The sequence below is a fragment of the Entelurus aequoreus genome, linkage group LG27 (genome assembly GCF_033978785.1).
Source record: "Entelurus aequoreus isolate RoL-2023_Sb linkage group LG27, RoL_Eaeq_v1.1, whole genome shotgun sequence".
NCBI lineage: Eukaryota > Metazoa > Chordata > Actinopteri > Syngnathiformes > Syngnathidae > Entelurus > Entelurus aequoreus.
Window position 1 is genome coordinate 17,497,460 of NC_084757.1, and position 25,454 is coordinate 17,522,913.

At 43.1% G+C, this 25,454-nt stretch overlaps 2 protein-coding genes and 1 long non-coding RNA gene across 7 annotated transcripts in view; 1 reads left to right on the forward strand and 2 right to left on the reverse strand.

Annotated features, from left to right (window-relative positions):
- Positions 1 to 1,340: 1,340 nt before the first annotated feature.
- tmem161a (transmembrane protein 161A) lies at positions 1,341 to 24,331 on the forward strand. Of its 2 annotated transcripts, none has more exons than XM_062039230.1 (11): positions 1,341 to 1,518; positions 4,076 to 4,179; positions 4,251 to 4,334; positions 11,643 to 11,734; positions 11,897 to 11,978; positions 16,329 to 16,544; positions 17,632 to 17,775; positions 17,845 to 17,958; positions 18,018 to 18,192; positions 18,261 to 18,357; positions 22,506 to 24,331. In XM_062039230.1, the coding sequence occupies exons 1-11, from the start codon at positions 1,516 to 1,518 to the stop codon at positions 22,805 to 22,807; spliced, it is 1,413 nt and encodes a 470-aa protein (XP_061895214.1). In that variant the 5' UTR covers positions 1,341 to 1,515; the 3' UTR covers positions 22,808 to 24,331. The 2 variants fall into 2 exon arrangements, with proteins under 2 accessions (XP_061895214.1, XP_061895213.1); XM_062039229.1 differs by having other exon boundaries at positions 1,343 to 1,518; positions 11,822 to 11,978.
- LOC133644608 (uncharacterized) lies at positions 11,352 to 17,940 on the reverse strand. The gene is made up of 3 exons (XR_009824799.1): positions 17,735 to 17,940; positions 15,464 to 15,711; positions 11,352 to 11,983 (listed from the first exon to the last, which is right to left on the reverse strand). It is a non-coding gene; the product is annotated as an uncharacterized LOC133644608 (long non-coding RNA).
- The window catches only part of mef2b (myocyte enhancer factor 2b), a 38,956-nt gene continuing 36,827 nt past the window's right edge, over positions 23,326 to 25,454 (reverse strand). For 3 of the 4 annotated variants that reach the window (XM_062039232.1, XM_062039233.1, XM_062039231.1), the window contains exon 9: positions 23,326 to 24,930. In XM_062039232.1, coding sequence (XP_061895216.1) covers positions 24,669 to 24,930 — 262 coding nt within the window. In that variant the 3' untranslated portion in view covers positions 23,326 to 24,668. The remainder of the gene's footprint in view (positions 24,931 to 25,454) is intronic. The other variant, XM_062039235.1, reaches the window with a different exon arrangement.

Here is a 25,454-nt window from a genome sequence, read left to right on the forward strand (position 1 = left end):
GGTGAGGCTCGCAGTAATCCCGCCTCATGGTGGGAGAGGGCGCTAGTGATCCCAGGAATCATTCTTGCGACTACTCGGCTGCAGAATAAGTGACAACAAGCAACAGTTAGCAAGTCAAGTGCAGCGGCAGTGATCGTTTATTTTTTCCTCTCGCCTGGACTTTTAACATGGAGGATTACATAGGTGTGGCGAAGTTGGTAGAGTGGCTGTGCCAGCAATCGGAGGGTTGCTGGTTACTGGGGTTCAATCCCCAACTTCTACCATCCTAGTCACGTCCGTTGTGTCCTTGGGCAAGACACTTCACCCTTGCTCCTGATGGGTGCTGGTTAGCGCCTTGCATGGCAGCTCCCTCCATCAGTGTGTGAATGTGTGTGTGAATGGGTGAATGTGGAAATACTGTCAAAGCGCTTTGAGTACCTTGAAGGTAGAAAAGCGCTATACAAGTATAACCCATGTATCATTTATTATTTATCTAAAATAAAACAGTTTTCTAAACTGGGCTTTCAATCGAAGCAGGAGGTAATAATAAAAGAAAGATCTCCATCGAGACAGAGAGACTTTTAAAACTGAAGAAAGATAAGGAAGACTTCTATAAACAAGTTATCGATGCTTTTGTTCAGAAGGAGCGGCACATGGACTTCATTTATAAGTAAAGGTAAGACAATGTGTGCTACAGTTTGTATGTGTAAAGTTAAAGTACCAATGATTGTCACACACACTAGGTGTGGTGAAATTTGTCCTCTGCATTTGACCCATCCCCTTGATCACCCCCTGGGAGGTGAGAGGAGCAGTGGCAGCAGCGGCGCCGCGCCCGGGAATAATTTTTGGTGATTTAACCCCCAATTCCAACCCTTGATGCTGAGTGCCAAGCAGGGAAGAATGCTGGTATGAGCTTTTAAACATAACCCGTTAACTGCTGCCAATCAAATGGTGAATAAGGTACTCTTTAGAGTTCATATGTTTGTAAATCTGACTGTGATGAAGTCAGTGCCTCACCAGCCATGAACCTCACCGCACGTCACTGATATATATATATATATATATATATATATATATATATATATATATATATATATATATATATATATATATATATATATATATATATATATATATATATATATATATATATATATATATATATATATATATACATACAGGTATATAAGAAATACCTGAAAATATATACACCCCCCCCCCCCCCCCCTCCTCCCGAATTCGGAGGTCTTAAGGTTGGCAAGTATGAACGCAGGGCTCCTATCAGTACCAGAAATCACAAATCTTTCATAGAGCACTTGAACGCAACGATTGACCTTCCTCTTGCTGCATCCAAGGTGGGTCTGCGATTTCCCCGCCGTACGCTAGGAGGCAGCATCAATCAGGACGAGGCTGTCGCTTACGTCACCGGCGAGGAAGAAGACGCCTCACATGTCCCGACAGCTGTTGTCAAGACTTCGCCACTTGTAAAGAAGCGGCGGCTCTTTGTCTGTACAAGCAAGCTATCCAGAAGAATAAATGGTAACCGGGTTTTAATTTTCACGCGTTTAAATTACACAGCAGTTGTCAAGTTTATTCGCGAGTTCGCTTCGCCGCGGGAGCTAACTTGCTAATGCTAAAGTGCTAGCGTCTCAAGCAGGCGTCACTGACAGGTGCTTGGCTAAATTTAGCACTTTGCCTCCTTATATTCTCTCTCGGCTTTCTGTTACACATTTAAAGGCAATATAACTGAATGACACTTAAAATGGTGTACGACTTATTTTGCGGTGTGTTTGCGTGAAATAATTTACCAGTGGTTAGTTTGTGTTGCTCAAATTGTCTTCCCCTGAAACACTCACTTCAACGATTTGGTGCCGCCTTTCTCCTTTTAATGGTGAACCAGCGGAGGCGCTCTCATCTAATATAGTCTTTTTTCAACCTTTTTTGAGCCAAGGCACATTTTTTTCATTGAAAAAAATCCAGAGGCACACCACTAGCAGTAATCATTAAAACATGTTTTAACTCGGATAATAAAAAGGTTGTTGTCACAATTGTTGGATATGAATTGAAACCATAACACAGCTCTTGTCTCAAAGTACGTGTACTGTTTTTGTTTACTTAGCAGCCAATTCAGTTTTAGTTTCGTTCTGCATAGCCATCCCTAAGCTTCAATGCCTTTTCTTAGCGGCACTTGCTTTTTGTTATTTTTGGTTTAAGCATTAGACACATCTTTTTACCTGCACAATGCCTCCCGCTGTCGCCTGCATATTGTGATCACAACAAACTATGTTCCCGACATCTACAAAGCAATTAGCTACCTGCTGCCACCTGCCGATAAAAAAGAGTATTACACGGTTACCCTGCTGATCTCTAGACAGCACAGACACTCAACGACGGCACATTATTTGCGGATTATAATTACTGGTTTGCAAATTTTTTTTAACCCAATTAGGTGAATTTACATAATCTCCCACGGCCATACTTGCCAACCTTGAGACCTCCAAATTCAGGAGATGGGGGGGGGGGGGGGGGGGGGGGTTTGGTGGTAGCGGCGCGTGTATTGTAGCGTCCCGGAGGAGTTAGTGCTGCAAGGGGTTCTGGGTATTTGTTCTGTTGTGTTTATGTTGTGTTACAGTGCGGATGTTCTCCCGAAATGTGTTTGTCATTCTTGTTTGGTGTGGGTTCACAGTGTGGCACATATTTGTAAGTGTTAAAGTTATTATACGGCCACGGTTGATCAAGTATGCCTTGCATTTGCATGTGTGTGTGTTAAAGCCGCATGTATTATGTGACTGGGCAGGAACGCTGTTTGTATGGAGAAAAAGCGGGCGTGACGACAGGTTGTAGAGGATGCTAAAGGCAGTGCCTTTGAGGCACGCCCCCAATATTGTTGTCCGGATGGAAATCGGGAGAAATTCGGGAGACTGGGTGCCCCGGGAGATTTTCGGGAGGGGCACTGAAATTCGGGAGTCTCCCGGGACAATCGGGAGGGTTGGCAAGTATGTCCACAGAACACCAGACTGTATCTTATGGCACAGTAGTGGTTGAAAAACACTGATCTAATACAGTGTTTTTCAACCTTTTTTGAGACCAGGCGCATTTTTTTCATTGAAAAAATCCGGAGGCACACCACCAGCAGAAATCATTAAAAAATGAAACTCAGTAGACAATAAAAAGTCTTTGTCGCAATTGTTGGATATGAATATAAACCATAACCAGGCATGCATCACTATAGCTCTTGTCTCAAAGTAGGTGTACTGTCACGACCCGTCACATCACGCCGTGACTTATTTTGAGTTTTTTGGCGTTTTCCCGTGCGTAGTGTTTTAGTTCTTGTCTTGCGCTCTTATTTTGGTGGTGTTTTCCCTGTTGCAGTTTCATGTCTTCCTTTTGAGTGCTATTCCCAGCCCCTGCTTTGTTTTAGCAATCAAGAATATTTAAGTTGTTGCTATCTTTTTTTGTGGGGACATTGTTGATTGTCATGTCATGTACGGGTGTACTTTGTTAACGCCGTCTCCGCTCCACACGCTGTAAGTCTTTGCTGTCGTCCAGCATTCTGTTTTTGTGTACTTTGTAGCCAGTTCAGTTTTAGTTTTGTTCTGCATAGCCTTCCTTAAGCTTCAATGCCTTTTTTTAGTGGCACTCACCTTTTATTTATTTTTGGTTTAAGCATTAGACACCTTTTTACCTGCACACTGCCTCCCGCTGTTGTCTTCATATTGTGATCACGACAAACCGTTGTCGTCTCACACGACGCGTTCCCGACATCTACAAAGCAATTAGCTACCGGTTGCCACCTACTGATATGGAAGAGTATTACACGGTTACTTTGCCGAGGTCTAGACAGCACCGACACTCAACAACGGCACATTATTTGTGGATTTTAATTACTGGTTTGCAAAAAATATTTTTAACCCAAATAGGTGAAACTGCATAATCTTCCACGGCACACCAGACTGTATCTCACGCGGCACAGTGGTTGAAAACCACTGATCTAATAGACCCAATCCAGGAGTTTTTTTTTAAATTAAATTATTTAAAAATGTAGGTTTACTTTTAAGGAAACGGTCTTAAGATGGCTTGTGTATTTTCCTGACAGGCGCTGATGGGGATTCAGCTTGTGGTCAGTTTGCTGACAGCTAGCATCATGCAGAGGATGGCGCCCCATTGCTCGTTTGCTCGTTGGCTACTCTGCAATGGCAGGTTAGTCGCCATCAACCGCTACAATACACTGTCAGCACTGTTGACCCACCTTTTTGTTTTGTTTTTTGCAGTCTGTTCCGGTTCAAGCACCCATCCGAGGGAGAGCTGTGTGCCTTGGCTGGGAAACAGATGCCCAAAACCAACAGGAGAGACAGGTGGGAGACAGGCAGGAATTTGTTTGCCTTAAAGTGGAACTGAACTTTAAAAAAAATGTTTCCTTTCGTTAACAATAATTATGAGAGACAAGAACACACGTTTGTAAAAAAAAATATTTTAAAGCTGATAAAAAAAGCTTGAAAGATGGACACGTTCATAACAATATGTAATATGTTCAATATTTACCGTATCCTTTAAAATTGTAATCATTTCCGGGACTGATTTCTTTCGCGTATTGATTTCTGTTTTCTGTAGCAGCGCTAGGGCTGGGCGATATATCGAGTTTGTAAGATATATCGATATATTTTTAAACAAGATATGAACTAAGAAAATGTTCGTAATATCGTCCATCCATCCATCTTCTTCCGCTTATCAGAGGTCGGGTCGCGGGGGAAGCAGCCTAAGCAGGGAAACCCAGACTTCCCTCTCCCCAGCCACTTCGTCCAGCTCCTCCCGGGAGATCCCGAGGCGTTCCCAGGCCAGCCGGGAGACATAGTCTTCCCAATGTGTCCTGGGTCTTCCCCGTGGCCTCCTACCGGTCGGACGTGCCCTAAACACCTCCTTAGGGAGGCGTTCGGGTGGCATCCTGACTAGATGCCCGAACCACCTCATCTGGCTCCTCTCGATGTGGAGGAGCAGCGGCTTTACTTTGAGCTCCCCTCGGATGGCAGAGCTTCTCACCCTATCTCTAAGGGAGAGTCCCGCCACCCGGCGGAGGAAACTCATTTCGGCTGCTTGTACCCGTGATCTTGTCCTTTCGGTCATAACCCAAAGCTCATGACCATAGGTGAGGATGGGAACGTAGATCGACCGGTAAATTGAGAGCTTTGCCTTCCGGCTCAGCTCCTTCTTCACCACAACGGATCGATACAGCGTCCGCATTACTGAAGACGCAGCACCGATCCGCCTGTCGATCTCACGATCCACTCTTCCCTCACTCGTGAACAAGACTCCGAGGTACTTGAACTCCTCCACTTGGGGCAGGGTCTCCTCCGCAACCCGGAGATGGCACTCCACCCTTTTCCGGGCGAGAACCATGGACTCGGACTTGGAGGTGCTGATTCTCATCCCAGTCACTTCACACTCAGCTGCGAACCGATCCAGCGAGAGCTGAAGATCCTGGCCAAATGAAGCCATCAGGACCACATCATCTGCAAAAAGCAGAGACCTAATCCTGCAGCCACCAAACCAGACCCCCTCAACGCCTTGACTGCGCCTAGAAATTCTGTCCATAAAAGTTATGAACAGAATCGGTGACGAAGGGCAGCCTTGGCGGAGTCCAACCCTCACTGGAAACGTGTCCGACTTACTGCCGGCAATACGGACCAAACTCTGGCACTGATCATACAGGGAGCGGACCGCCACAATCAGACAGTCCAATACCCCATACTCTCTGAGCACTCCCCACAGGACTTCCCGAGGGACACGGTCGAATGCCTTCTCCAAGTCCACAAAACACATGTAGACTGGTAGGGCAAACTCCCATAAACCCTCAAGGACCCTGACAAGAGTATAGAGCTGGTCCACAGTTCCATGACCAGGACGAAAACCACACTGTTCCTCCTGAATCCGAGGTTTGACTATCCGGCGTAGCCTCCTCTCCAGCACACCTGAATAGACCTTACCGGGAAGGCTGAGGAGTGTGATCCCACGATAGTTAGAACACACCCTCCGGTTCCCCTTCTTAAAGAGAGGAACCACCACCCCGGTCTGCCAATCCAGAGGTACCGCCCCCGATGTCCACGCGATGCTGCAGAGTCTTGTCAACCAAGAGAGCCCCACAGCATCCAGAGCCTTAAGGAACTCCGGGCGGATCTCATGCACGCCTTGCCACCGAGGAGCTTTTTAACTACCTCAGCAACCTCAACCCCAGAAATAGGAGAGCCCACCACAGATTCCCCAGGCACTGCTTCCTCATAGGAAGACGTGTTGGTGGGATTGAGGAGGTCTTTGAAGTATTCCCTCCACCGATCCACAACATCCGCAGTCGAGGTCAACAGAACACCATCCTCACCATACACGGTGTTGATAGTGCACTGCTTACCCTTCCTGAGGCGGCGGATGGTGGTCCAGAATCGCTTCGAAGCCGTCCGGAAGTCGTTTTCCATGGCTTCCCCGAACTCCTCCCATGTCCGAGTTTTTGCTTCCGCGACCGCCGAAGCCGCACACCGCTTGGCCTGTCAGTACCTGTCCGCTGCCTCAGGAGTCCTATGAGCCAAAAGAACCCGATAGGACTCCTTCTTCAGCTTGACGGCATCCCTCACCGCCGGTGTCCACCAACGGGTTCTAGGATTACCGCCACGACAGGCACCAACTACCTTGCGGCCACAGCTCCAATCAGCCGCCTCGACAATAGAGGCGCGGAACATGATCCATTCGGACTCAATGTCCAGCACCTCCCTCGTGACATGTTCAAAGTTCTTCCGGAGGTGGGAATTGAAACTCTCTCTGACAGGAGACTCTGCCAGACGTTCCCAGCAAACCCTCACAATGCGTTTGGGCCTGCCAGGTCTGTCCGGCACCCTCCCCCACCATCGCAGCCAACTCACCACCAGGTGGTGATCGGTAGAAAGCTCCGCCCCTCTCTTCACCCGAGTGTCCAAAACATGAGGCCGCAAATCCGACGACACAACTACAAAGTCGATCATGGAACTGCGGCCTTGGGTGTCCTGGTGCCAAGTGCACACACGGACACCCTTATGTTTGAACATGGTGTTCGTTATGGACAATCTGTGACGGGCACAAAAGTCCAATGACAAAACACCGCTCGGGTTCAGATCCGGGCAGCCATTCTTCCCAATCACGCCTCTCCAGGTTTCACTGTCGCTGCCAACATGAGCGTTGAAGTCCCCCAGTAGAACGAGGGAATCACCCGGGGGAGCACTCTCAAGTACTCCCTCAAGTGAATCCAAAAAGGGTGGGTATTCTGAGCTGCGGTTTGGCGCGTAAGCGCAAACCACAGTCAGGACCCGTTCCCCCACCCAAAGGCGGAGGGATGCTACCCTCTCGTTCACCGGGTTGAACTCCAACATGCAGGCTCTGAGCCGGGGGGCAACAAGAATTGCCACCCCAGCCCGTCGCCTCTCACTGCCGGCAACGCCAGAGTGGAAGAAAGTCCAGCCCCTCTCGAGAGAACTGGTTCCAGAGCCCTTGCTGTGCGTCGAAGTGAGTCCGACTATGTCTAGCCGGAACTTCTCCACCTCGCGCACTGGCTCAGGCTCCTTCCCCCCCAGCGAGGTGACGTTCCACGTCCCAAGAGCTAGCTTCTGTAGCCGAGGATCGAACCGCCAAGTGCTCTGCCTTCGGCTTCCGCCCAGCTCACATCGCACCCGACCTCTATGACCCCTGCTATGGGTGGTGAGCCCATTGGAGGGGGGACCCACGTTGCCTCTTTATGCCCCTACCAGGGGGCATAAAGCCCCCGGACAACATAGCTCCTAGGATCATTGGGACACGCAAACTCCTCTACCACGGTAAGGTGGCAGCTCAGAGAGGAGGTTCGTAATATCGATATAATTTATTTCATGTTCAAATTATCATACGCTGCTTATTTGTTATGTTCCTTGTTCTCCCCCGCTCCCCCTTCATGGGCTACTAGACCCCTCCCCTTCCTCCTTCCAAGACGGGCTCGTACGTATAAGAACATCCATGATTGGTTGGTTGTTTACTATGATGAGTCACGATTGGTTAGGGACAGGCCAATCAGAGGCAAGATGGGGTGGGAAATCACAAAGTGCCTGCCTGCAAATGTATTTTTTTATCTGAGTTTGATACATCTTGAAATATTTGCACAGCTATGTTATTAATTTTATTTTGAAATAATATTTTTCAATTTTATTTATGTTATGTAATTCTGTACTACTTAAACAGTTTATTTTTTGTTCTGTTAATACCCATCTTGACTAACTGAGTTAATAAAAGTGCCACTGACTGTTTACAGTACAGTTGTCATTCACTGAATCTCGCTCAAAAACGAAAATTTTTATATGTATACTTTCACTGAAAAATATATCGAGATATATATCGAATATCGAGTTTAAATAAAAATATACTCCGGCTTCCTCCCACCTCCAAAAACATGCACCTGGGGATAGGTTGATTGGCAACACTAAATTGGCCCTAGTGTGTGAATGTGAGTGTGAATGTTGTCTGTCTATCTGTGTTGGCCCTGTGATGAGGTGGCGACTTGTCCAGGGTGTACCCCGCCTTCCGCCCAAATGCAGCTGAGATAGGCTCCAGCACCCCCCGCGACCCCAGAAGGGAAAAGCGGTAGAAAATGGATGGATGGATGGATAGATATCGAGATTTACTTGATCGCCCATATCGGCCAGCCCTAAGCAGCGCACGTCTGACTTCTGGCAACATGTGTGCTCCTACTTCCAGAATCTGTGTTCTAATCATGGTAGACTTGGTAACAGACAACTATTTTTGGACAAATGAGGATTTACAACCTTATACTTTTGAAGCGAAATATACTGCTGCTTATAGAAGAGAGCACAAAGGAAGAGTGAGACGTTGGAGCAGACGGAAGCCGGGAGAGAGGGATGAAAGCGATTTTGACGCTATAAATATGCAACTTGGAGCCAGGCTATTTCGACATAAATGGATTGCTTATCCAAAATCAACAGGAAACGTCCCCGGCCAGCTGTAGCAGACTAACAACTGTTCTTCGAGTGAGTCACTTTAATATCGATCATGATAGACGAAGCACGTCATGCGTGTTGGTGAAACTACAGTACATACGCTGTCTGGCTAGCTCAGCTGTGTACAAACAAAACATGAAATGTGGGCTAATACTTTACAGATACTGTAATATGATTGTTCATGTTTTTCAATCAGTACAGATTGGTCTCATATCGCAGTGTTGTGCATTACAAACTCAAACGCGTTTTGTGTCGTTGTTGAAGCTAGCTTATCGCTTGCCGTGGTTAGCTTTTACAGCTAATACCGTACCACGCCGATGTTATTACGGTAGAAAAATAGTTCTTCAGTGTTCGCTCTTACAACAACAATGTCGCTACAGTTTGGTTATTATATGGGTTACGGCAGTGACGTGCAGTCAGTGGAGGCAGGTGAGGCGGGGCCTCACGTGCCATCATGGAAAGAAAAAAAATGTAAAAAGAAAAAATAATAATTAAATTGTTATATGTATGCAGTGATTATACTATGAAGTTATTTTCCATTTAACTTCACCAGTTTTAGATTATTTTTATTCAAAATCGCTGAATTTTCACATTTGCCGTTCAAATACTGAGAAGAGACGGATCGGTGATCAGCAGCCAGTTGAGGATCGTCACTGCGTTGTGCCTCAACATGGATTGCGGACTCGGCTAACTGCTGTCCTGCTGTGCAGTGAGACCGTATTGGTATATGAACTATATTATACATTTCCATAGTTTAGTTAGCTGAGGTATATAATGTACAGTGTATTTTGTCAACAACTGTATGTGTGTAAGTATTTATTGTGCTGAGCAATCATAAAACGGCTGCAAAAGACGCACTGGCTGAGGCTCGGAGTAATCCCGCCTCCTGGTGGTAGAGAATGCACCCCCGCCGTAGAATGCACCCCCTGACAGGAGTGTTATATCAACTAAAGCCCACACTTAAACTTTCCACGTGCAAGATTGAATCTATTTAAAACAGTTATTTAATAAGAAGCCAAAAAGTGCAAAAACAATATTGTTCGTGTTGGAGGAGTTGTGAAAGACTGCAGGGCCACAACATTAGGTACACCTGCAGACTGCAGCACGGATTTCATATTTCATTCATTCACAACTCCTCCAACACGAACATTATTGTTTTTGCACTTTTTGGCTTATTAAATAACTTTTTTAAATAGATTCAATCTTGCACGTGGAAAGTTTCAGTGTGGGCTTTAGTTGATATAACACTCCCGTCAGGGGGTGCATTCTACGTCGGGGGTGCATTAATCCAGCACAACAGCGGCGCATGGACTTCATTTATAAGTAAAGGTAAGACCATAATAATGTTTTTTTTATTAAATGTGCTTTTTTGTGTGCTACAGTTTGTATGTGTAAAGTTAAAGTACCAATGATTGTCACACACACACTAGGTGTAATGAAATTTGTCCTCTGCATTTGACCCATCCCCTTGATCACCCCCTGGAAGGTGAGGGGAGCAGTGGGCAGCAGCGGCGCCGTGCCCGGGAATAATTTTTGGTGATTTAACCCCCTATTCCAACCCTTAATGCTGAGTGCCAAGCAGGGAAGAATGCTGGTATGAGCTTTTAAACATAACCCGTTAACTGCTGCCAATCAAATGGTGAATAAGATACTCTTTAGGGTTCATATGTTTGTAAATCTGACTGTGATGAAGTCAGTGCCTCACCAGCCATGAACCTCACTGCACGTCACTGGGTTACGGAATGTAAATTAAGTATTGTTGACGTTTTTTTAAATGCATGTTTTAAGTGATTTAAAGGTAGAATTGATTGCTCCCATTAGCTGCATTGCTAGCCACCTAGAATGAGCCGATTTTTATATTATATTTATATCTATTGTGCTTATTATACCCTTTCTAAAAGCATCCATAAACCACCATCAACACTCCATTTAAATGTTGTGACCTGAAAATTAAACAAATATGAGTGATATTGTTATTATAAGCTCCAACACAGGCAGCCTATTTTAGCGGCACATTGATAGAAGTGAGCAAATGCAAGCTTGCACTGCTATTGTTGACACACTAACGCTCGCGTAGGCGACGCAATCTTGTCCCCTACCCCTGCGTACCTTCCCGCAAGGCTATACCTCCCAAAAATCCTATGTTTGCGTTGCCAGCGATGCAAAACGCAGAGTTGTGATTTGTCAGTTTTTGCCATGGAGGGTCCCTGAACACAGGTGAGCAGATTTTGTGCTTGAAATGCACAAATTATTGTTGAAAAAAACAAAACGAAAAACAGTAATTAAACATTTGCATGAAAACGGTATTACTGAAACACTAGTTTGATCATATCTATTTATTTGCAAACTTTGGAAGTCTTTTGGTGTCATAAATCAGATATATATTATAATAGCTTCAATATAGAGACAACATGTTTTTCCACTCTACTGGTACTTTAGGAAAATTCCTAAATGTGCTTCCAATGTCAGGCCTATGTTCAGGAAAACTAGTATTCTTTTTTTTTTTTTAGAAAGCTTAAGTGGTAGGCTCATCTAGTTAGGTGGGTCAGAGGCTCTAAAGCCATTACTGTTCAAAGAACATTATTAAAAAGTCACTTTTGCATAACATGGGACCTTTTTTTAAATGCATATGGATCTTTTAAAAAGTCATGTTTTTTTCACCAGGAGACAAAATGGAGAAAACAAACCTCTCACTGTGCCAAAAGACATCGACCTCCACTTGGAAAAAGCACCAGTCAACGCCATCGATGCCCTCGGTTGGACTAACACTTGTTATTTACACTGTAGCCTATAATGTCACTTCAACAAACACAAGTAGCAGTTTTTCTTCTTATTTTCCTTAGTGTTGCGTTTCTTCCTGGAGTACCAGTGGCTGGTGGACTTTTCTGTTTACGCCATCGGCGTCTTCCTTTTCACAGAGTGTTACTGCAGTGTGGTGGACGCCAGCAAGGAGGTAAACATCGGCGCCATCTGGTGTGTCCTCACCGTTATCTTCGCACTGTATCCTTTAAAAGAAAAAACAACAATCAAATGACCACTGTCTCTGACTTGGTGTCAATTAGGGTCAGGCGATATAGACGATGTACGTACAATATGAAAGATTTAAATTTGGCCGACAATAAGAGTTTTTAAGACTATTGTTATATCGTGATAATGCATGTTGGCACATTCTAGCGGTCTCTGCAAATTTCACAGTGATAAGCGAATAGACGCGTCCTCAACGCAATGTAGCAATTTTTGCTTGCGGCTAATATCCTTCCACAGTGCGAAACCACTTCTAAGGCAGTAATCCTCGCCGCCATGTCGACAAATGGAGTAATTTTCTTACAAGTGTAATCCTCGGAGGAGGAGGATACGTTAACTGCAAGCTAGAGCACTGGAATGTAAGCAAAGGTGGGCAGATCGATACAAATACCGACATTAACAATACCAAATAAATGGTCAGTATTTGATCAATATTTTTTGTGTATTGTGAAGCTTTATCTCTATAGACTTAAAGTGCTTTACATGGTAAAACCCATTATATATAATAATTAGAGATGTCTGATAATATCGGACTGCCGATATTATCGGCCGATAAATGCTTTAAAATGTAATATCGGAAATTATCGGTATCGATTTCAAAATTATCGGTATCGGTTTCTAAAAGTAAAATTTATGACTTTTTAAAACGCCGCTGTGTACGGACGTAGGGAGAAGTACAGAGCGCCAATAAACCTTAAAGGCACTGCCTTTGCGTGCCGGCCCAATCATATAATATCTACAGCTTTTCACACACACAAGTGAATGCAATTCATACTTGGTCAACAGCCATACATATAAACAACTTTAACACTGTTACAAATATGCGCCACACTGTGAACCCACACCAAACAAGAATGACAAACACATTTCGGGAGAACATCCGCACCGTAACACAACATAAACAACAGAACAAATACCCAGAACCCCTTGCAGCACTAAACCCCCCCCCCATGTCCCAAATTCCAAGCTGCTGTTTTGAGACGTGTTAAGAAAAATAATGCACTTTGTGACTTCAATTATAAATATGGCAGTGCCATGTTGGCATTTTTTTCCATAAATTGAGTTGATTTATTTTGGAAAACCTTGTTACATTGTTTTAATGCATCCAGCGGGGCATCACAACAAAATTAGGCATAATAATGTGTTAATTCCACGACTGTATATATCGGTATCGGTAATTAAGGGTTGGACAATATCGGAATATCGGATATCGGCAAAAAAGCCATTATCGGACATCTCTAATAATAATAATAACAATAGATTAGATTTATATAGTGCTTTTTTTTTTAAACACAAAGCTAGAGGTGGGGGATATAATCAATTTTTTAATTAATCGCAATTCGGACATGGCCGATTATAAAATCAATTAGTAAATGTCAATATTCGATTTATTTATTGTAAATAATGTAATTCAGACCGTTTCTAAAATTTGGCTGACTGCAGCAAGCCACCTCACAGAGAGATCCGACCAGCTCCTTCATTCCGTTCCAGTTTTGCATGTATTTATATTATAATAAATGTAGTAACTGTTTCTCATTACAAATGCACTGTTTTTAAATGTTGCAAGTGATAAACGTTTATTTTGTGAAACGAAAAGAAATGTCAATATATCTATATAGATAGATAAATTAATAATGATGCATTCATTGTTTTTTTATAGAATTGTAGCTCCTGAATCGTAATCGGAATCAAATCGGGAGTCGCTCAAAGATTCCCGCTTCACACAGAAGTGAGAACCCATCATTCAGTCACTCCACATTCACACTTGATGGTGGTAAGCTACATTTGTAGCCACAGCTGCCCTGGGGTAGGCTGACGTGGATATGACATGGCTGCCAATTTCCAACTACGGCGCCTCCGACCATCACCAAACATTCATTCACTTTCTTACACCAGTGTGAGCAGCACTAGGAGCAAGGGTGAAATGTCTTGTCCAAAGACACAATGGCAGCGACTTGGATGGCAGAAGCTGGAATCGAATGTGGAGCCCCCAAGTTGCTGGCACGGCTGCTTTAACCTCCACGTCACGCCGTTCCCATTTACATTTAAAGCGGTAGAAAATGGATGGATGGCCCCGCTTAAGAACTTTCAGTTTTGGTTGATTTTGGCGGTGCTAGTGGAAGACCACTTTTCCCAGAAGGACTTAAAGGCCTACTGAAATGAATTTTTTTTATTTAAACGGGGATAGCAGATCTATTCTATGTGTCATACTTGATCATTTCGCGATATTGCCATATTTTTGCTGAAAGGATTTAGTATAGAACAACGACGATAAAGATCGCAACTTTTGGTATCTGATAAAAAAAGGCTTGCCCCTACCGGAAGTAGCGTGACGTAGTCAATTGAACATATACGCAAAGTTCCCTATTGTTTACAATGATGGCCGCATGAAGTGAGAGAGATTCGGACCGAGAAAGCGACGATTTCCCCATTAATTTGAGCGAGGATGAAATATTTTTAAATGAGGAAAGTGCAAGTGAAGGACTAGTGGGGAGTGGAAGATGCTGTGAGAGCCGGGGGTGACCTGATATTCAGCTGGAAATGACTACAACAGTAAATAAACACAAGACATATATATACTCTATTAGCCACAACACAACCAGGCTTATATTTAATATGCCACAAATTAATCCCGCATAAAAACACCTAGGTGTTTGTTATGCTAGCTCCTAGCTACTAGCTCGAGCTAGTTATAGCTCGAGCGGGTAATATGGACGGGATCCTGTATATATAACCCGCCAATACTATTCAAACACCTGCACAACACACACACTCACTCAGCCCAAACAACCGTTCACCTAACCCAAGGTTCATAAAGCTTATATATTTAATCAAAGTTACGTACATGACACGCACGTACTGGCAAGCAATCAAATGTTTGGAAGTGCGCGGGTAGGACCTGATATTCAGCTGGGAATGACTACAACAGTAAATAAACACAAGACATATATATACTCTATTAGCCACAACACAACCAGGCTTATATTTAATATGCCACAAATTAATCCCGCATAAAAACACCTAGGTGTTTGTTATGCTAGCTCCTAGCTACTAGCTCGAGCTAGTTATAGCTCGAGCGGGTAATATGGACGGGATCCCGTATATATAACCCGCCAATACAATTCAAACACCTGCATAACACACACACTCACTCAGCCCAAACAACCGTTCACCTAACCCAAGGTTCATAAAGCTTATATATTTAATCAAAGTTACGTACATGACACGCACGTACGGGCAAGCAATCAAATGTTTGGAAGCGCGCGGGTGGGACCTGATATTCAGCTGGGAATGACTACAACAGTAAATAAACACAAGACATATATATACTGTATTAGCCACAACACAACCAGGCTTATATTTAATATGCCACAAATTAATCCTAATGCTAGCTCCTAGCTACTAGCTCGAGCTAGTTATAGCAAGCGATCAAATGTTTGGAAGCGCAGCTGTGTACTCACGTTATCGCAACTGTGTATCCAAATCAAAGTCCTCCTGGTAAGAGTCTCTGTTGTCCGAGTTCTTCCATCTTGACTGCATCTTTCGGGAATGTAAACAAAGAAGCGCCGGCTGTGTACGTGTTGTTGCTGACTTCCCTCGCAAAATAGACACTTCGCACCGACAACTTTCTTCTTTGCTTGCTCAGCTTCTTTCTCCATAATGCAATGAACAAATTGCAACAGATTCACCAACACAGATGTCCAGAATACTGTGGAATAATGAGAAGAAAACAGAGCTATTTCGTATTGACTTCAATGGTGTCCGAATACTTCCGTTTCAATGATTGACGTCACGCACATACGTCAACCCTCAGAGGCGTTTCGAACCGGAAGTTTAGCGGGAAATTTAAAATTGCACTTTATAAGTTAACCCGGCCGTATTGGCATGTGTTGCAATGTTAAGATTTCATCATTGATATATAAACTATCAGACTGCGTGGTCGGTAGTAGTGGCTTTCAGTAGGCCTTTGAGAGTACATCGTCAAACTGACACGATAATACCACAATGATTCAGTATTACGGATCTTTCCACAGTGGAAACCTACATATTTTACTCAAACTTTATATTTGCGGTGGCAGTCATCAAATAGTTTTTCTTAATACAGTACTTTTGAGTTTGTTGCTTGGCACCGCCATACTAGTCACTGCTGTTGTGTCTTTGGGCAAGACATTTCACCTAACTTGCTCCCATTGCTTCCCACACTGCTGTATCAATGTTTGTGTTAAAAAATAGATTCTTAATCTCAGTGAGACTTTCCTGCATAAATAAAGGTTGAAAACACTCATTCATGAAAAGCAGCAGTTTCTTTAAACTTGCAACCTTCAGGAAAGCCCTCCACACGCTGATGAGACACTACTTTCGCTCCGAGGAGGGCGGAGAGCGTTCGGTGTGCCTTGCGTTCGGTTTCCTCTCCCTGCTTGTGGCCATGCTGGTGCTGGTGGTCCGAGAGGACTACCTGGAGTTCGGCTTGGAGTCGGGATTTGCCAGCCTCTTCGACAACATGGAGGTGTTTGCCAAACAGCAGGGCTATGCCGACTGGTCGTAAGTAACAAACACTTGGGCTGGGCGATATGGCCTTTTTTTAATATCGCGATATTTTAAGGCCATATCGCGATACACGATATATAGCTCGATATTTTGCCTTCGCCTTGAATGAACACTTGATGCCTATAATCACAGCAGTATGATGATTCTATATGTCTACATTAAAACATTCTTCATACTGCATTAGTATATGCTACTTTAAAACTTTCATGCAGAGAAGAAAATCACAACTAAAAAAATCACTTTATTTCATACGGTGTTGATCTGGAAATGTTTGCCTCTGCATTTTGATTGTGTGGACGTGTGGCACCGAACGGAGATGTTGACATGCGGAGTAAGCACTCTTAATTCTCTAGCAGGTGACTTTTCAAATGATGCTACATATTAGCAGTAATGCTACTTTTTATAGCAACACTTTTGACCCACACTTGACAAATTACGGTTGTCTGTTTGACATATTCCCACTTGAAGCCAAACCTCCGCCAGATGATGGACCCCCTGCTGTTTTTTGTGGGAATTCATTATTCCTTCATTTGTTACCAGATTGGCACCTCTCTCTCGTATTACCACTCGCACCACTCCGCTAGCATCACAGCTAACGTTACCCATGCTGCTAACTCTTTGGTGCGTGAGGGCGTATGTATATGTCATACGTCACGTATGTGACGTATGACGTGACAGTATGTGACGTATTGTAAGAAGGTGCGCTTGTCTGTCTGTGAGAAGGAGAGACAGGAAAGAGTGAGAAGAGCCTGTAGTGTAATGCCAGCAGCTAAAAGCAACTGCGTGAGAACGTATACTCGAATATCACGATATAGTCATTTTCTATATCGCACAGAGACAAACCCGCGATATATCGCGTATATCGATTTATCGCCCAGCCCTAATTCAACATGTGTAATAGTGGTAAAAAGCAAACTGCTCAGTCAGCATTAAAACTGCTTTTGACATTTTAAAGCGCATGCAAAGAAAGATAAAGCTGTTGGATTGTAACCACTCATGCTCCCTAAAATGCTGCCACTGCCATTTTGTGGCTTTTACTTCAGCTAATGGTGCTAAAATTCTTCACTCTACATGTGTCAAGGGTGCCTGTGACCAAGCTAACGGTCAAGCTCGGCCTGGCCGCCATCTGCGCGTACATCGGCTCTTTAATGGCGTTCCCCGGGCTGCGTCTGGCTCAGACTCACCTGGATGCAGTGCAGATGAACTCGGAACGCCCCCTCATCCAGTGCGTGGTTTAAAGCATTTGACAACAGTATGTCGAAAACCAGAGCATTAACTTGAACGCCTCCTGCAGGATTCTGCTGCACATGAGCTTCCTATCTCCGGTGGTGGTGGTGATCCTGTGGGTCAAACCCATCGCCAGGGACTTCCTCGCTAACGCGCCGCTGGGGAAAACATCCATCACGCTGTGAGTAAGCACAGCCGATCAAGGCTGAAGACTTGACATACATCACCTCATGCTCGCAGGGTATCCAGCGACGTCTTCGACAGCGTGCGCTTGTGGATCATTGTGATGTTGTGCGTCCTGCGGCTAGCGCTCACACGCTACCACCTGCAGGCCTACCTCAACATTGCCCAAAAGTGGGTGGAGCAGATGAAGAAGGAGGCCGGTCGTATCGCCGCCATTGATATTCAGAGGAAGGTCAGATAACAGATTCATAGAATATACAGAAAAACAAATAATAAATATAAATGTGTGTGTGTGTCCAGGTTACACGTGTGTTTTGCTACCTGACCGTAGTGTCTCTCCAGTATTTGGTTCCGGTTCTGCTGATCCTCTTTTCCACGCTGGCTCTCAAGGCATTAGGTCAGTATTTGAACCACCAACACCCTCCCGCATCATGTGTTAAACCATCTTTTTTTGTTTGATAACAATATAATATAAAATAGTACAGTGGAACCTCTTTCACCCACAGGAATGAATGGACATAGAAATGATCTGTTCCAGGGTCAAACTGTCACCATTATAAAGCCTCTAACAACTGCACAGGAAGTAACATTTTAACATTCCAAACTGTCACACAGGTCTAAAAATACTACAGAAAATACTAAAAATAATGACTTGACGCAATTTAAATTTCCAAATGCCAACCACTGTAAAAAAAACAACTCCATCTTAACTTTGATAAGTTATCACAATCATTAAGTATACCGTATTTTTCGGACAATAAGTCGCAGTTTTTCTCAGTTTGGCCGGGGGTTCGACTTATACTCAGGAGCGACTTATGTGTGACATTAACACATTACCGTAAAATATCAAATAATATTATTTAGCTCATTCACGTAAGAGACTAGACGTATAAGATTTCATCGGATTTAGCGATCAGGAGTGACAGATTGTTTGGTAAACGTATAGCATGTTCTATATGTTATAGTTATTTGAATGACTCTTATCATAATATGTTACGTTAACACACCAGGCACGTTCTCAGTTGGTTATTTATGCGTCATATAACGTACACTTATTCAGCCTGTTGTTCACTATTCTTTATTTATTTTAAATTGCCTTTCAAATGTCTATTCTTGGTGTTGGGTTTTATCAAATAAATGTCCCCAAAAATTGCGACTTATACTCCAGTGTGACTTATATGTTTTTTTCCTTCTTTATTATGCATTTTAGGCCGGAGCAACTTATACTCCGAAAAATACGGTACATTTAAAAAACCATCCATCCATTTTCTACCGCTTGTCCCTTTTTTTGGGGTCGCGGAGGGTGCTGGAGCCTATATCAGCTGCGTTCGGGCGGAAGGCGGGGTACACCCTGGACAAGTCGCCACCTCATCACAGGGCCAACACAGATAGACAGACAACATTCACACTCACATTCACACACTAGGGCCAATTTTAGTGTTGCCAATCAACCTATCCCCAGGTGCATGTCTTTGGAAAAACAAAGTAGAATAAATTAAAACGGCAGCTCTTAGAAACTACTTTTACTATTAAAACAAAAAAACATTTGGAGAGGGTGAGCGTGGTTTTATACCGCCATAAACAAACAAACATGCAGATATACAGTACAGGCCAAGAGTTTGGACACCTTCTCATTCAATGCGTTTTCTTTATTTTCATGACTATTTACATTGTAGATTGTCACTGAAGACATCAAAACTATGAATGAACATGTGGAGTTATGTACTTAACAAAAAAGGTGAAATAACTGAAAACAAGTTTTATATTGTAGTTTTTTCAAAATAGCCACCCTTTGCTCTGATTACTGCTTTGCACACTCTTGGCATTCTCTCGATGAGCTTCAAGAGGTAGTCACCTGAAATGGTTTTCACTTCACAGGTGAGCTTAAAGTGAAGTAGGGCTGCATCTGACGATTATTTTGACAGTTGATTAGTCAACGACTATCTTAACTATTACTCGACTAATCAGATAATAAAGTGAACGTATGTTTAAAGGCCTACTGAAACCCACTACTACGACCACGCAGTCTGATAGTTTATATATCAATGATGAAATCTTAACATTATAACACATGCCAATACGGCCGGGTTAACTTATAAAGTGCAATTTTAAATTTCCTGGGAAACTTCCGCTTGAAAACGTCTATGTATGATGACGTACGCGCGTGACGTCACGACGGCAACGGAAGTATTCGGACCCAATGTGTCACCATACAAACTGCTCTGTTTTCATCGAAAAATTCCACAGTATTCTGGACATCTGTGTTGGTGAATCTTTTGCAATTTGTTTAATGGACAATGGAGACTGCAAAGAAGAAAGTTGTAGGTGCGATCGGTGTATTAGCAGCGGACTACAGCAACACCAACACCAGGAGGTTGTGTTGTGTTTGAGCTGGATAGCAGATGCGCTACCGTGAGTACAGCTTTGGCTTCCAAACATTTGATCGCTTGCCCGTACGTGCGTGTCGCTATGTGCATGTCACGTACGTAACTTTGGGGAAATATATGTTTCTTGCCGACTCTGATGGCGGCCGGGGTGTCGTCGAACGCTACAACGCCCGCCGCCGCTCTGTAGCTAAGTTAGCTTCAATGGCTCGTTAGCAACATCATTGTTAAGCTTTGCCAAGCTGGAAATTATTAACCGTGTATTTACATGTTCATGGTTTAATAGTATTGTTAATCTTCTGTCTATCCTTCCAGTCAGGGTTTTTTAAAATTTTGTTTCTATCTGCATTTGAGCCTGATGCTATCACGTTAGCTCCGTAGCTAAAGTGTTTCGTCGATGTATTGTCGTGGAAATAAAAGTCACTGTGAATGTCCATTTCGCGTTCTCGACTCTCATTTTCAAGAGGATATAGTATCTGAGGTGGTTTAAAATACAAATCAGTGACCCACAATAGAAAAAGGAGAGAGTGTGGAATCCAATGAGCCCATGTACCTAAGTTACGGTCAGAGCGAAAAAAGATACACCCTGCACTGCACTCTAATCCTTCACTCTAACGTTCCTCATCCACAAATCTTTCATCCTCGCTCAAATTAATGGGGTAATCGTCGCTTTCTCGGTCCGAATCTCTCTCGCTCCTTTGTAAACAATGGGGAATTGTGAGGAATCCTTCCTCCTATGACGTCACGCTACTTCTGGTATAGGCAAGGCTTTTTTTTATCAGCGACCAAAAGTTGCGAACTTTATCGTCGTTGTTCTATACTAAATCCTTTCAGCAAAAATATGGCAATATCGCGAAATGATCAAGTATGACACATAAAATGGATCTGCTATTCCCGTTTAAATAAAACATTTTCATTTCAGTAGGCCTTTAATGGCTCTAATTTTTACATCAACTTTTAAATGCAGCTTAAGTTATTTTAGGCATGTGATTACGCGCAACAAAGATAACTTTTATAAATATTTTTTTACTGTAACTGTGCTGCTCATTTAGCTGTTACAAAAAAAATAATTATTAAAATGTTAACATTAAAAAGAAAGGAAAGGCAAAGTGCTAAAAAAAAGCATTTCGGGTTGCCGACCCCTGTACTAGTTAGAGGCCGAATGGTACCACAGTTTGAAAAACACTGCTTCAAATTGTTCCGCCTCTGAGTGGCTATCAGCAGAGTTTACCTCACACCTGAGAGACATAATACATCAGGGGTGTCAAACTCATTTTAGCTCAGGGGCCGCTTGGAGGAAAATCTGTGCACACACGGGCCTGACTATTAAAATCATGGTATTAAAACTAAAGACAATTTAAGATTGTTTTTTTTTTTGTCTTACTTTGGCCAAAAATAGAACAAACACATTCTGAAAATATTATGATAAAAAATATAGAAAAAAATACCGTCAGTGTTAAACTTTAGATCCATGAAGGAAAGAAGAAAGTGAATGAATGTTTATAACTGAATACATTTACATATGCATAAAAATGGGTTTTCTTTTGTATTATTTTTTTTAAAATGAATTAAAGTTTATGACAACCTTTTTCCAAAACACAATATAGAATGTGAGACATAACAGGATAATGCATACATTTATCATTTGTTTTCTAAACGCTTACAAAAGTGGGACCCCAAAAATGTACTGTGGGACCCAATTTTTATGATTCGATGGGGTCCCTGGAATCCCATTTTGGAAATTCTTAGCACCAACACTGATGCGTGCAAGACAGCAGCAGGCGGCTGTGGCCTGCGGGCCGATTCTAATACTAATCAAATATCATCCCGGTGGCCATAGATAATTAATTCGCAGGCGTTGACTTTGACACATAGGTAATAGAGGTTAGGGCTAAAAAGAACAAAAGTGACATTTGTCCTTTCTCAATGGCGCAACTACACATTACTGAGTATTGGAATTGTTGGGCCCACGTATCCTTCCGCCATGCACATGTAACCAGTTCTTTATGTATAGTATTTATTTATAGGACTGTTTTTGTTACCATGAACATGTTATAATACGACAACCACCTGTACTCTGCTGTTTTCAAGAATCGTCTCTTGCATTTGATTTATTTTGTGTTGGTGCATATTTGTATTTGACTGACCTCTGACCTTCCAGGTGGATTCTCCTGGAGCGGTGCGGCCACATCCGACACCCTGGGAGTGACACCCGCCTTGCTGATGCCCACGGCAGCGCCCGCAATCAGTCTAGATGAGGACGAGGAGCCTTTAGAGGACATGGAGGAGGACATCCAGGCCACAGTGGCGCGACTGACTGAGATGTTGAGCAAGCTGCGCACGGTCCTCACACCGCTCTTCTTCAGGGGCTTCTTTGCCTTTCTCACTTGGTGGGTGGCGGCCTGTCAGGTGATCAGCTCGCTTTTCGGCATCTATTTCCACCAGTACCTCATGCACAACTAGGACATAAGCGCAATGGACGTTGTCAACAAACCACCAGAGCAGGCTTCTGGTATGGAAACACAACACCTCATCTTCCACATGTTCATGCAACTTTTCTCACTTCTGTCCGCTGCTTTTAACGCATAGAAGACGACTCAGTGGCGCCCCCTTATGACACTGATGCCGCAGTCCAGAAAAGTGGGCAAAGAGTATTGGAACACTGCTCATCATTTGTGTGGTAGAACTTAACATATAAGGTTTGTGACATAGTTAAAGTTAGCTTTGGTGTCAGCCATTTTTGTTTTGTTTTGTTTACATTTGATAGTCCCACTCTGAGATCAGATCTCCTTAGTTCCAAATATATTCTGACTTCCAAGCAGTCAGGGATGAAACAAGCAATTTGAAGGTTGAATTACTTTACTTTTTAATGCTTTTGCGCTCCACCAATCATTTTCCTCCAGGACTCGTTGTCAATCAAAGCTGGAACTGAATTGATTGGCTGGATGCTAAAGCGAGTGAGTGTTAAAGATTTGATGCATTTATCTCTTTCTTAGTAGTGCAAAAGCAATCCCATAAAGCAGGGGTGTCCAAAGTGTTGCTGACCCCGAGTTCGTATCTTAATTCCAAAAAAGAGCAACAATTAGAAATTTAATGAGAAAATAATCATACCACAAAACAGATGTGAAACATTTTTTAAGTGTAGTGTATATCTCCATGGGTTTTAGTCTGTTTATGAAATTAAATGTTTAAGGATGGCTCCTGAATACATCAGATGTTCAGTACGTTGGCGCCCGTGCCTTAAAGCGATGGTTTTCAAACTTCTTTACACAGAGTACAACCTAAAAAAAACATGTGGTTCCTGTGTACCACTAGATGGAGCCTGTGTACCACCGGTGGTGCTTGGACCACAATTTGAGAATCATTTCTTGAGCTGATGTCAATGCATGTGCTGCTCAGTCTGCATGGGAATAGTCTTCTCTGTAAGGCAACATAGTTGTCTAACTTTCTATTTAAATACTTTTGGTAGCCATGAGGAGGTCAAAGGTCATATGCATGCGTGTTTTCTGTCACAACCTCACAGTTTCAAGCCATGGGGACTTTTTAGAGAGTTTGATCCCTGTTAGTAAAGAACCGATTCAAGAGTGCTATTTATAAAGTTTTTTTTTTTTTAAGTTGTGGTTTTAACACTTTTAAATGTTCCTGCTCGAATTCCCAAGTGCCTGCAAACTCAGGGATTTTCAGTCAAAGAAAGAAAGTGATTTACTCCATTTTTGGCAGTATTTTACATATTGAAGATTAAGTCACGACTCCATGGCAACATTTTTACCTGGAGCACCTTAAATGTGTGTTTTTAATTTAGTGCTGACACTTGGACTTTTTTCATCCGACAGGGAACTTAAATTGAAAGTTGCTTGTTTGTATCTAGCTTGTGTTTTCTGAATGGAAATGCTGTGAATTGCAATGTTTGCATGGTGTGTGTTTTATTGTATAGATTTGGCTTTTTGTATTTTTGTCTGACTTGATAAACAAAAATATTTTCATTTATTTTCCTGTCACATGAGTTGTGCCACAAATAGCGATCCCTTTAATTGGTAATAAAATCATACTTTTTTTTAACTAGTTAAGTGCCAAACAAAACCAACTAAAACTAGATAAATACAAGAAAAAGGTGTGCATGTGAACAAACTAGTGGTGAGGTGTGTCCATCACGCAGGAAGAGACCAGCTCTCACTTGAGAGACACTTGCCTGTGGGATGATGGGGACTGGACACTTCATTAGGTACACATGCACAATCTAAACTATTGTCAAAAATGCTGCATTTGTACTGTATGTATCAGACTGACCAGATGTACCTAATGAAGTGTCCATCCGTGTATGGAGCTATCTGTGCCACGCCTCGCACATCTCCTGCCTCAGCGACATCCCGCCTCCCTCTTCCTTTTGCAAGTAAGTGGCCTTGGCCTGGGGGTCTTCTGTGGGGGTGCGGCAAACCGGGATGGGCCCACTCATGGGAGAGGAAGCGGGCGAGGTCATGTGTTCAGGAGAGCTACGCTCTGATTTGATGTGGATGCTGAGGCTGGGATCGTATGTCAAGGTGGAGGAGCAAGACTGAGAGGGGAAAGAGCAGCCTCCAGTGGACATCCTGGGAACAACAAGAAACAAAAAAATTATTATTATTCATCAGCATTCAGAGCAGATGTCAACTTTCAGCAAACCCCCTCCCCAATATTGGCTAAACAGAAGGTGGGCGGTGAGAACAGGGGGTTTCAAGCCAGGTGGGAGGCAAAGTACATGTTCACGGAGGTAAAATGCAAACCTGTGTGTTTTCAGTGTGGAGAAAGTGTGGCTGTAATGAAAGAATATAACCTAAGAAGGCACTATGAAAGACAAAGACAAGAATATGGACACGGAACAAAGGCTACAGAAGGTGGAAGAATGATGATAAATTAATGTGTTGTGGCAGTATGCGGATTTCACCAATGTGGCGGTTTGTGGAAACAATTGGTTGCTTTTCCAAACATTTTTAATAAACTGCCAACGTTAGAATGATAAACAGGAAGTGCTTGAAGTTTAATGGCTTTGTAAAAACACTGAGACAAAGTCTAAGTACATTGTGTTCTTCATGGCGTTTTTGAAACTGCACCAATTTTTTCCTCGTTTTCAATT

Excerpts from the sequence above, each read along its gene's own strand:
- tmem161a (XM_062039229.1), top strand. Across the intron at positions 4,180-4,250 it reads TGGCTACTCTGCAATGGCAG|TCTGTTCCGGTTCAAGCACC; the intron begins GTTAGTCGCCAT and ends TGTTTTTTGCAG. Across the intron at positions 11,979-16,328 it reads CTCACCGTTATCTTCGCACT|GAAAGCCCTCCACACGCTGA; the intron begins GTATCCTTTAAA and ends TGCAACCTTCAG.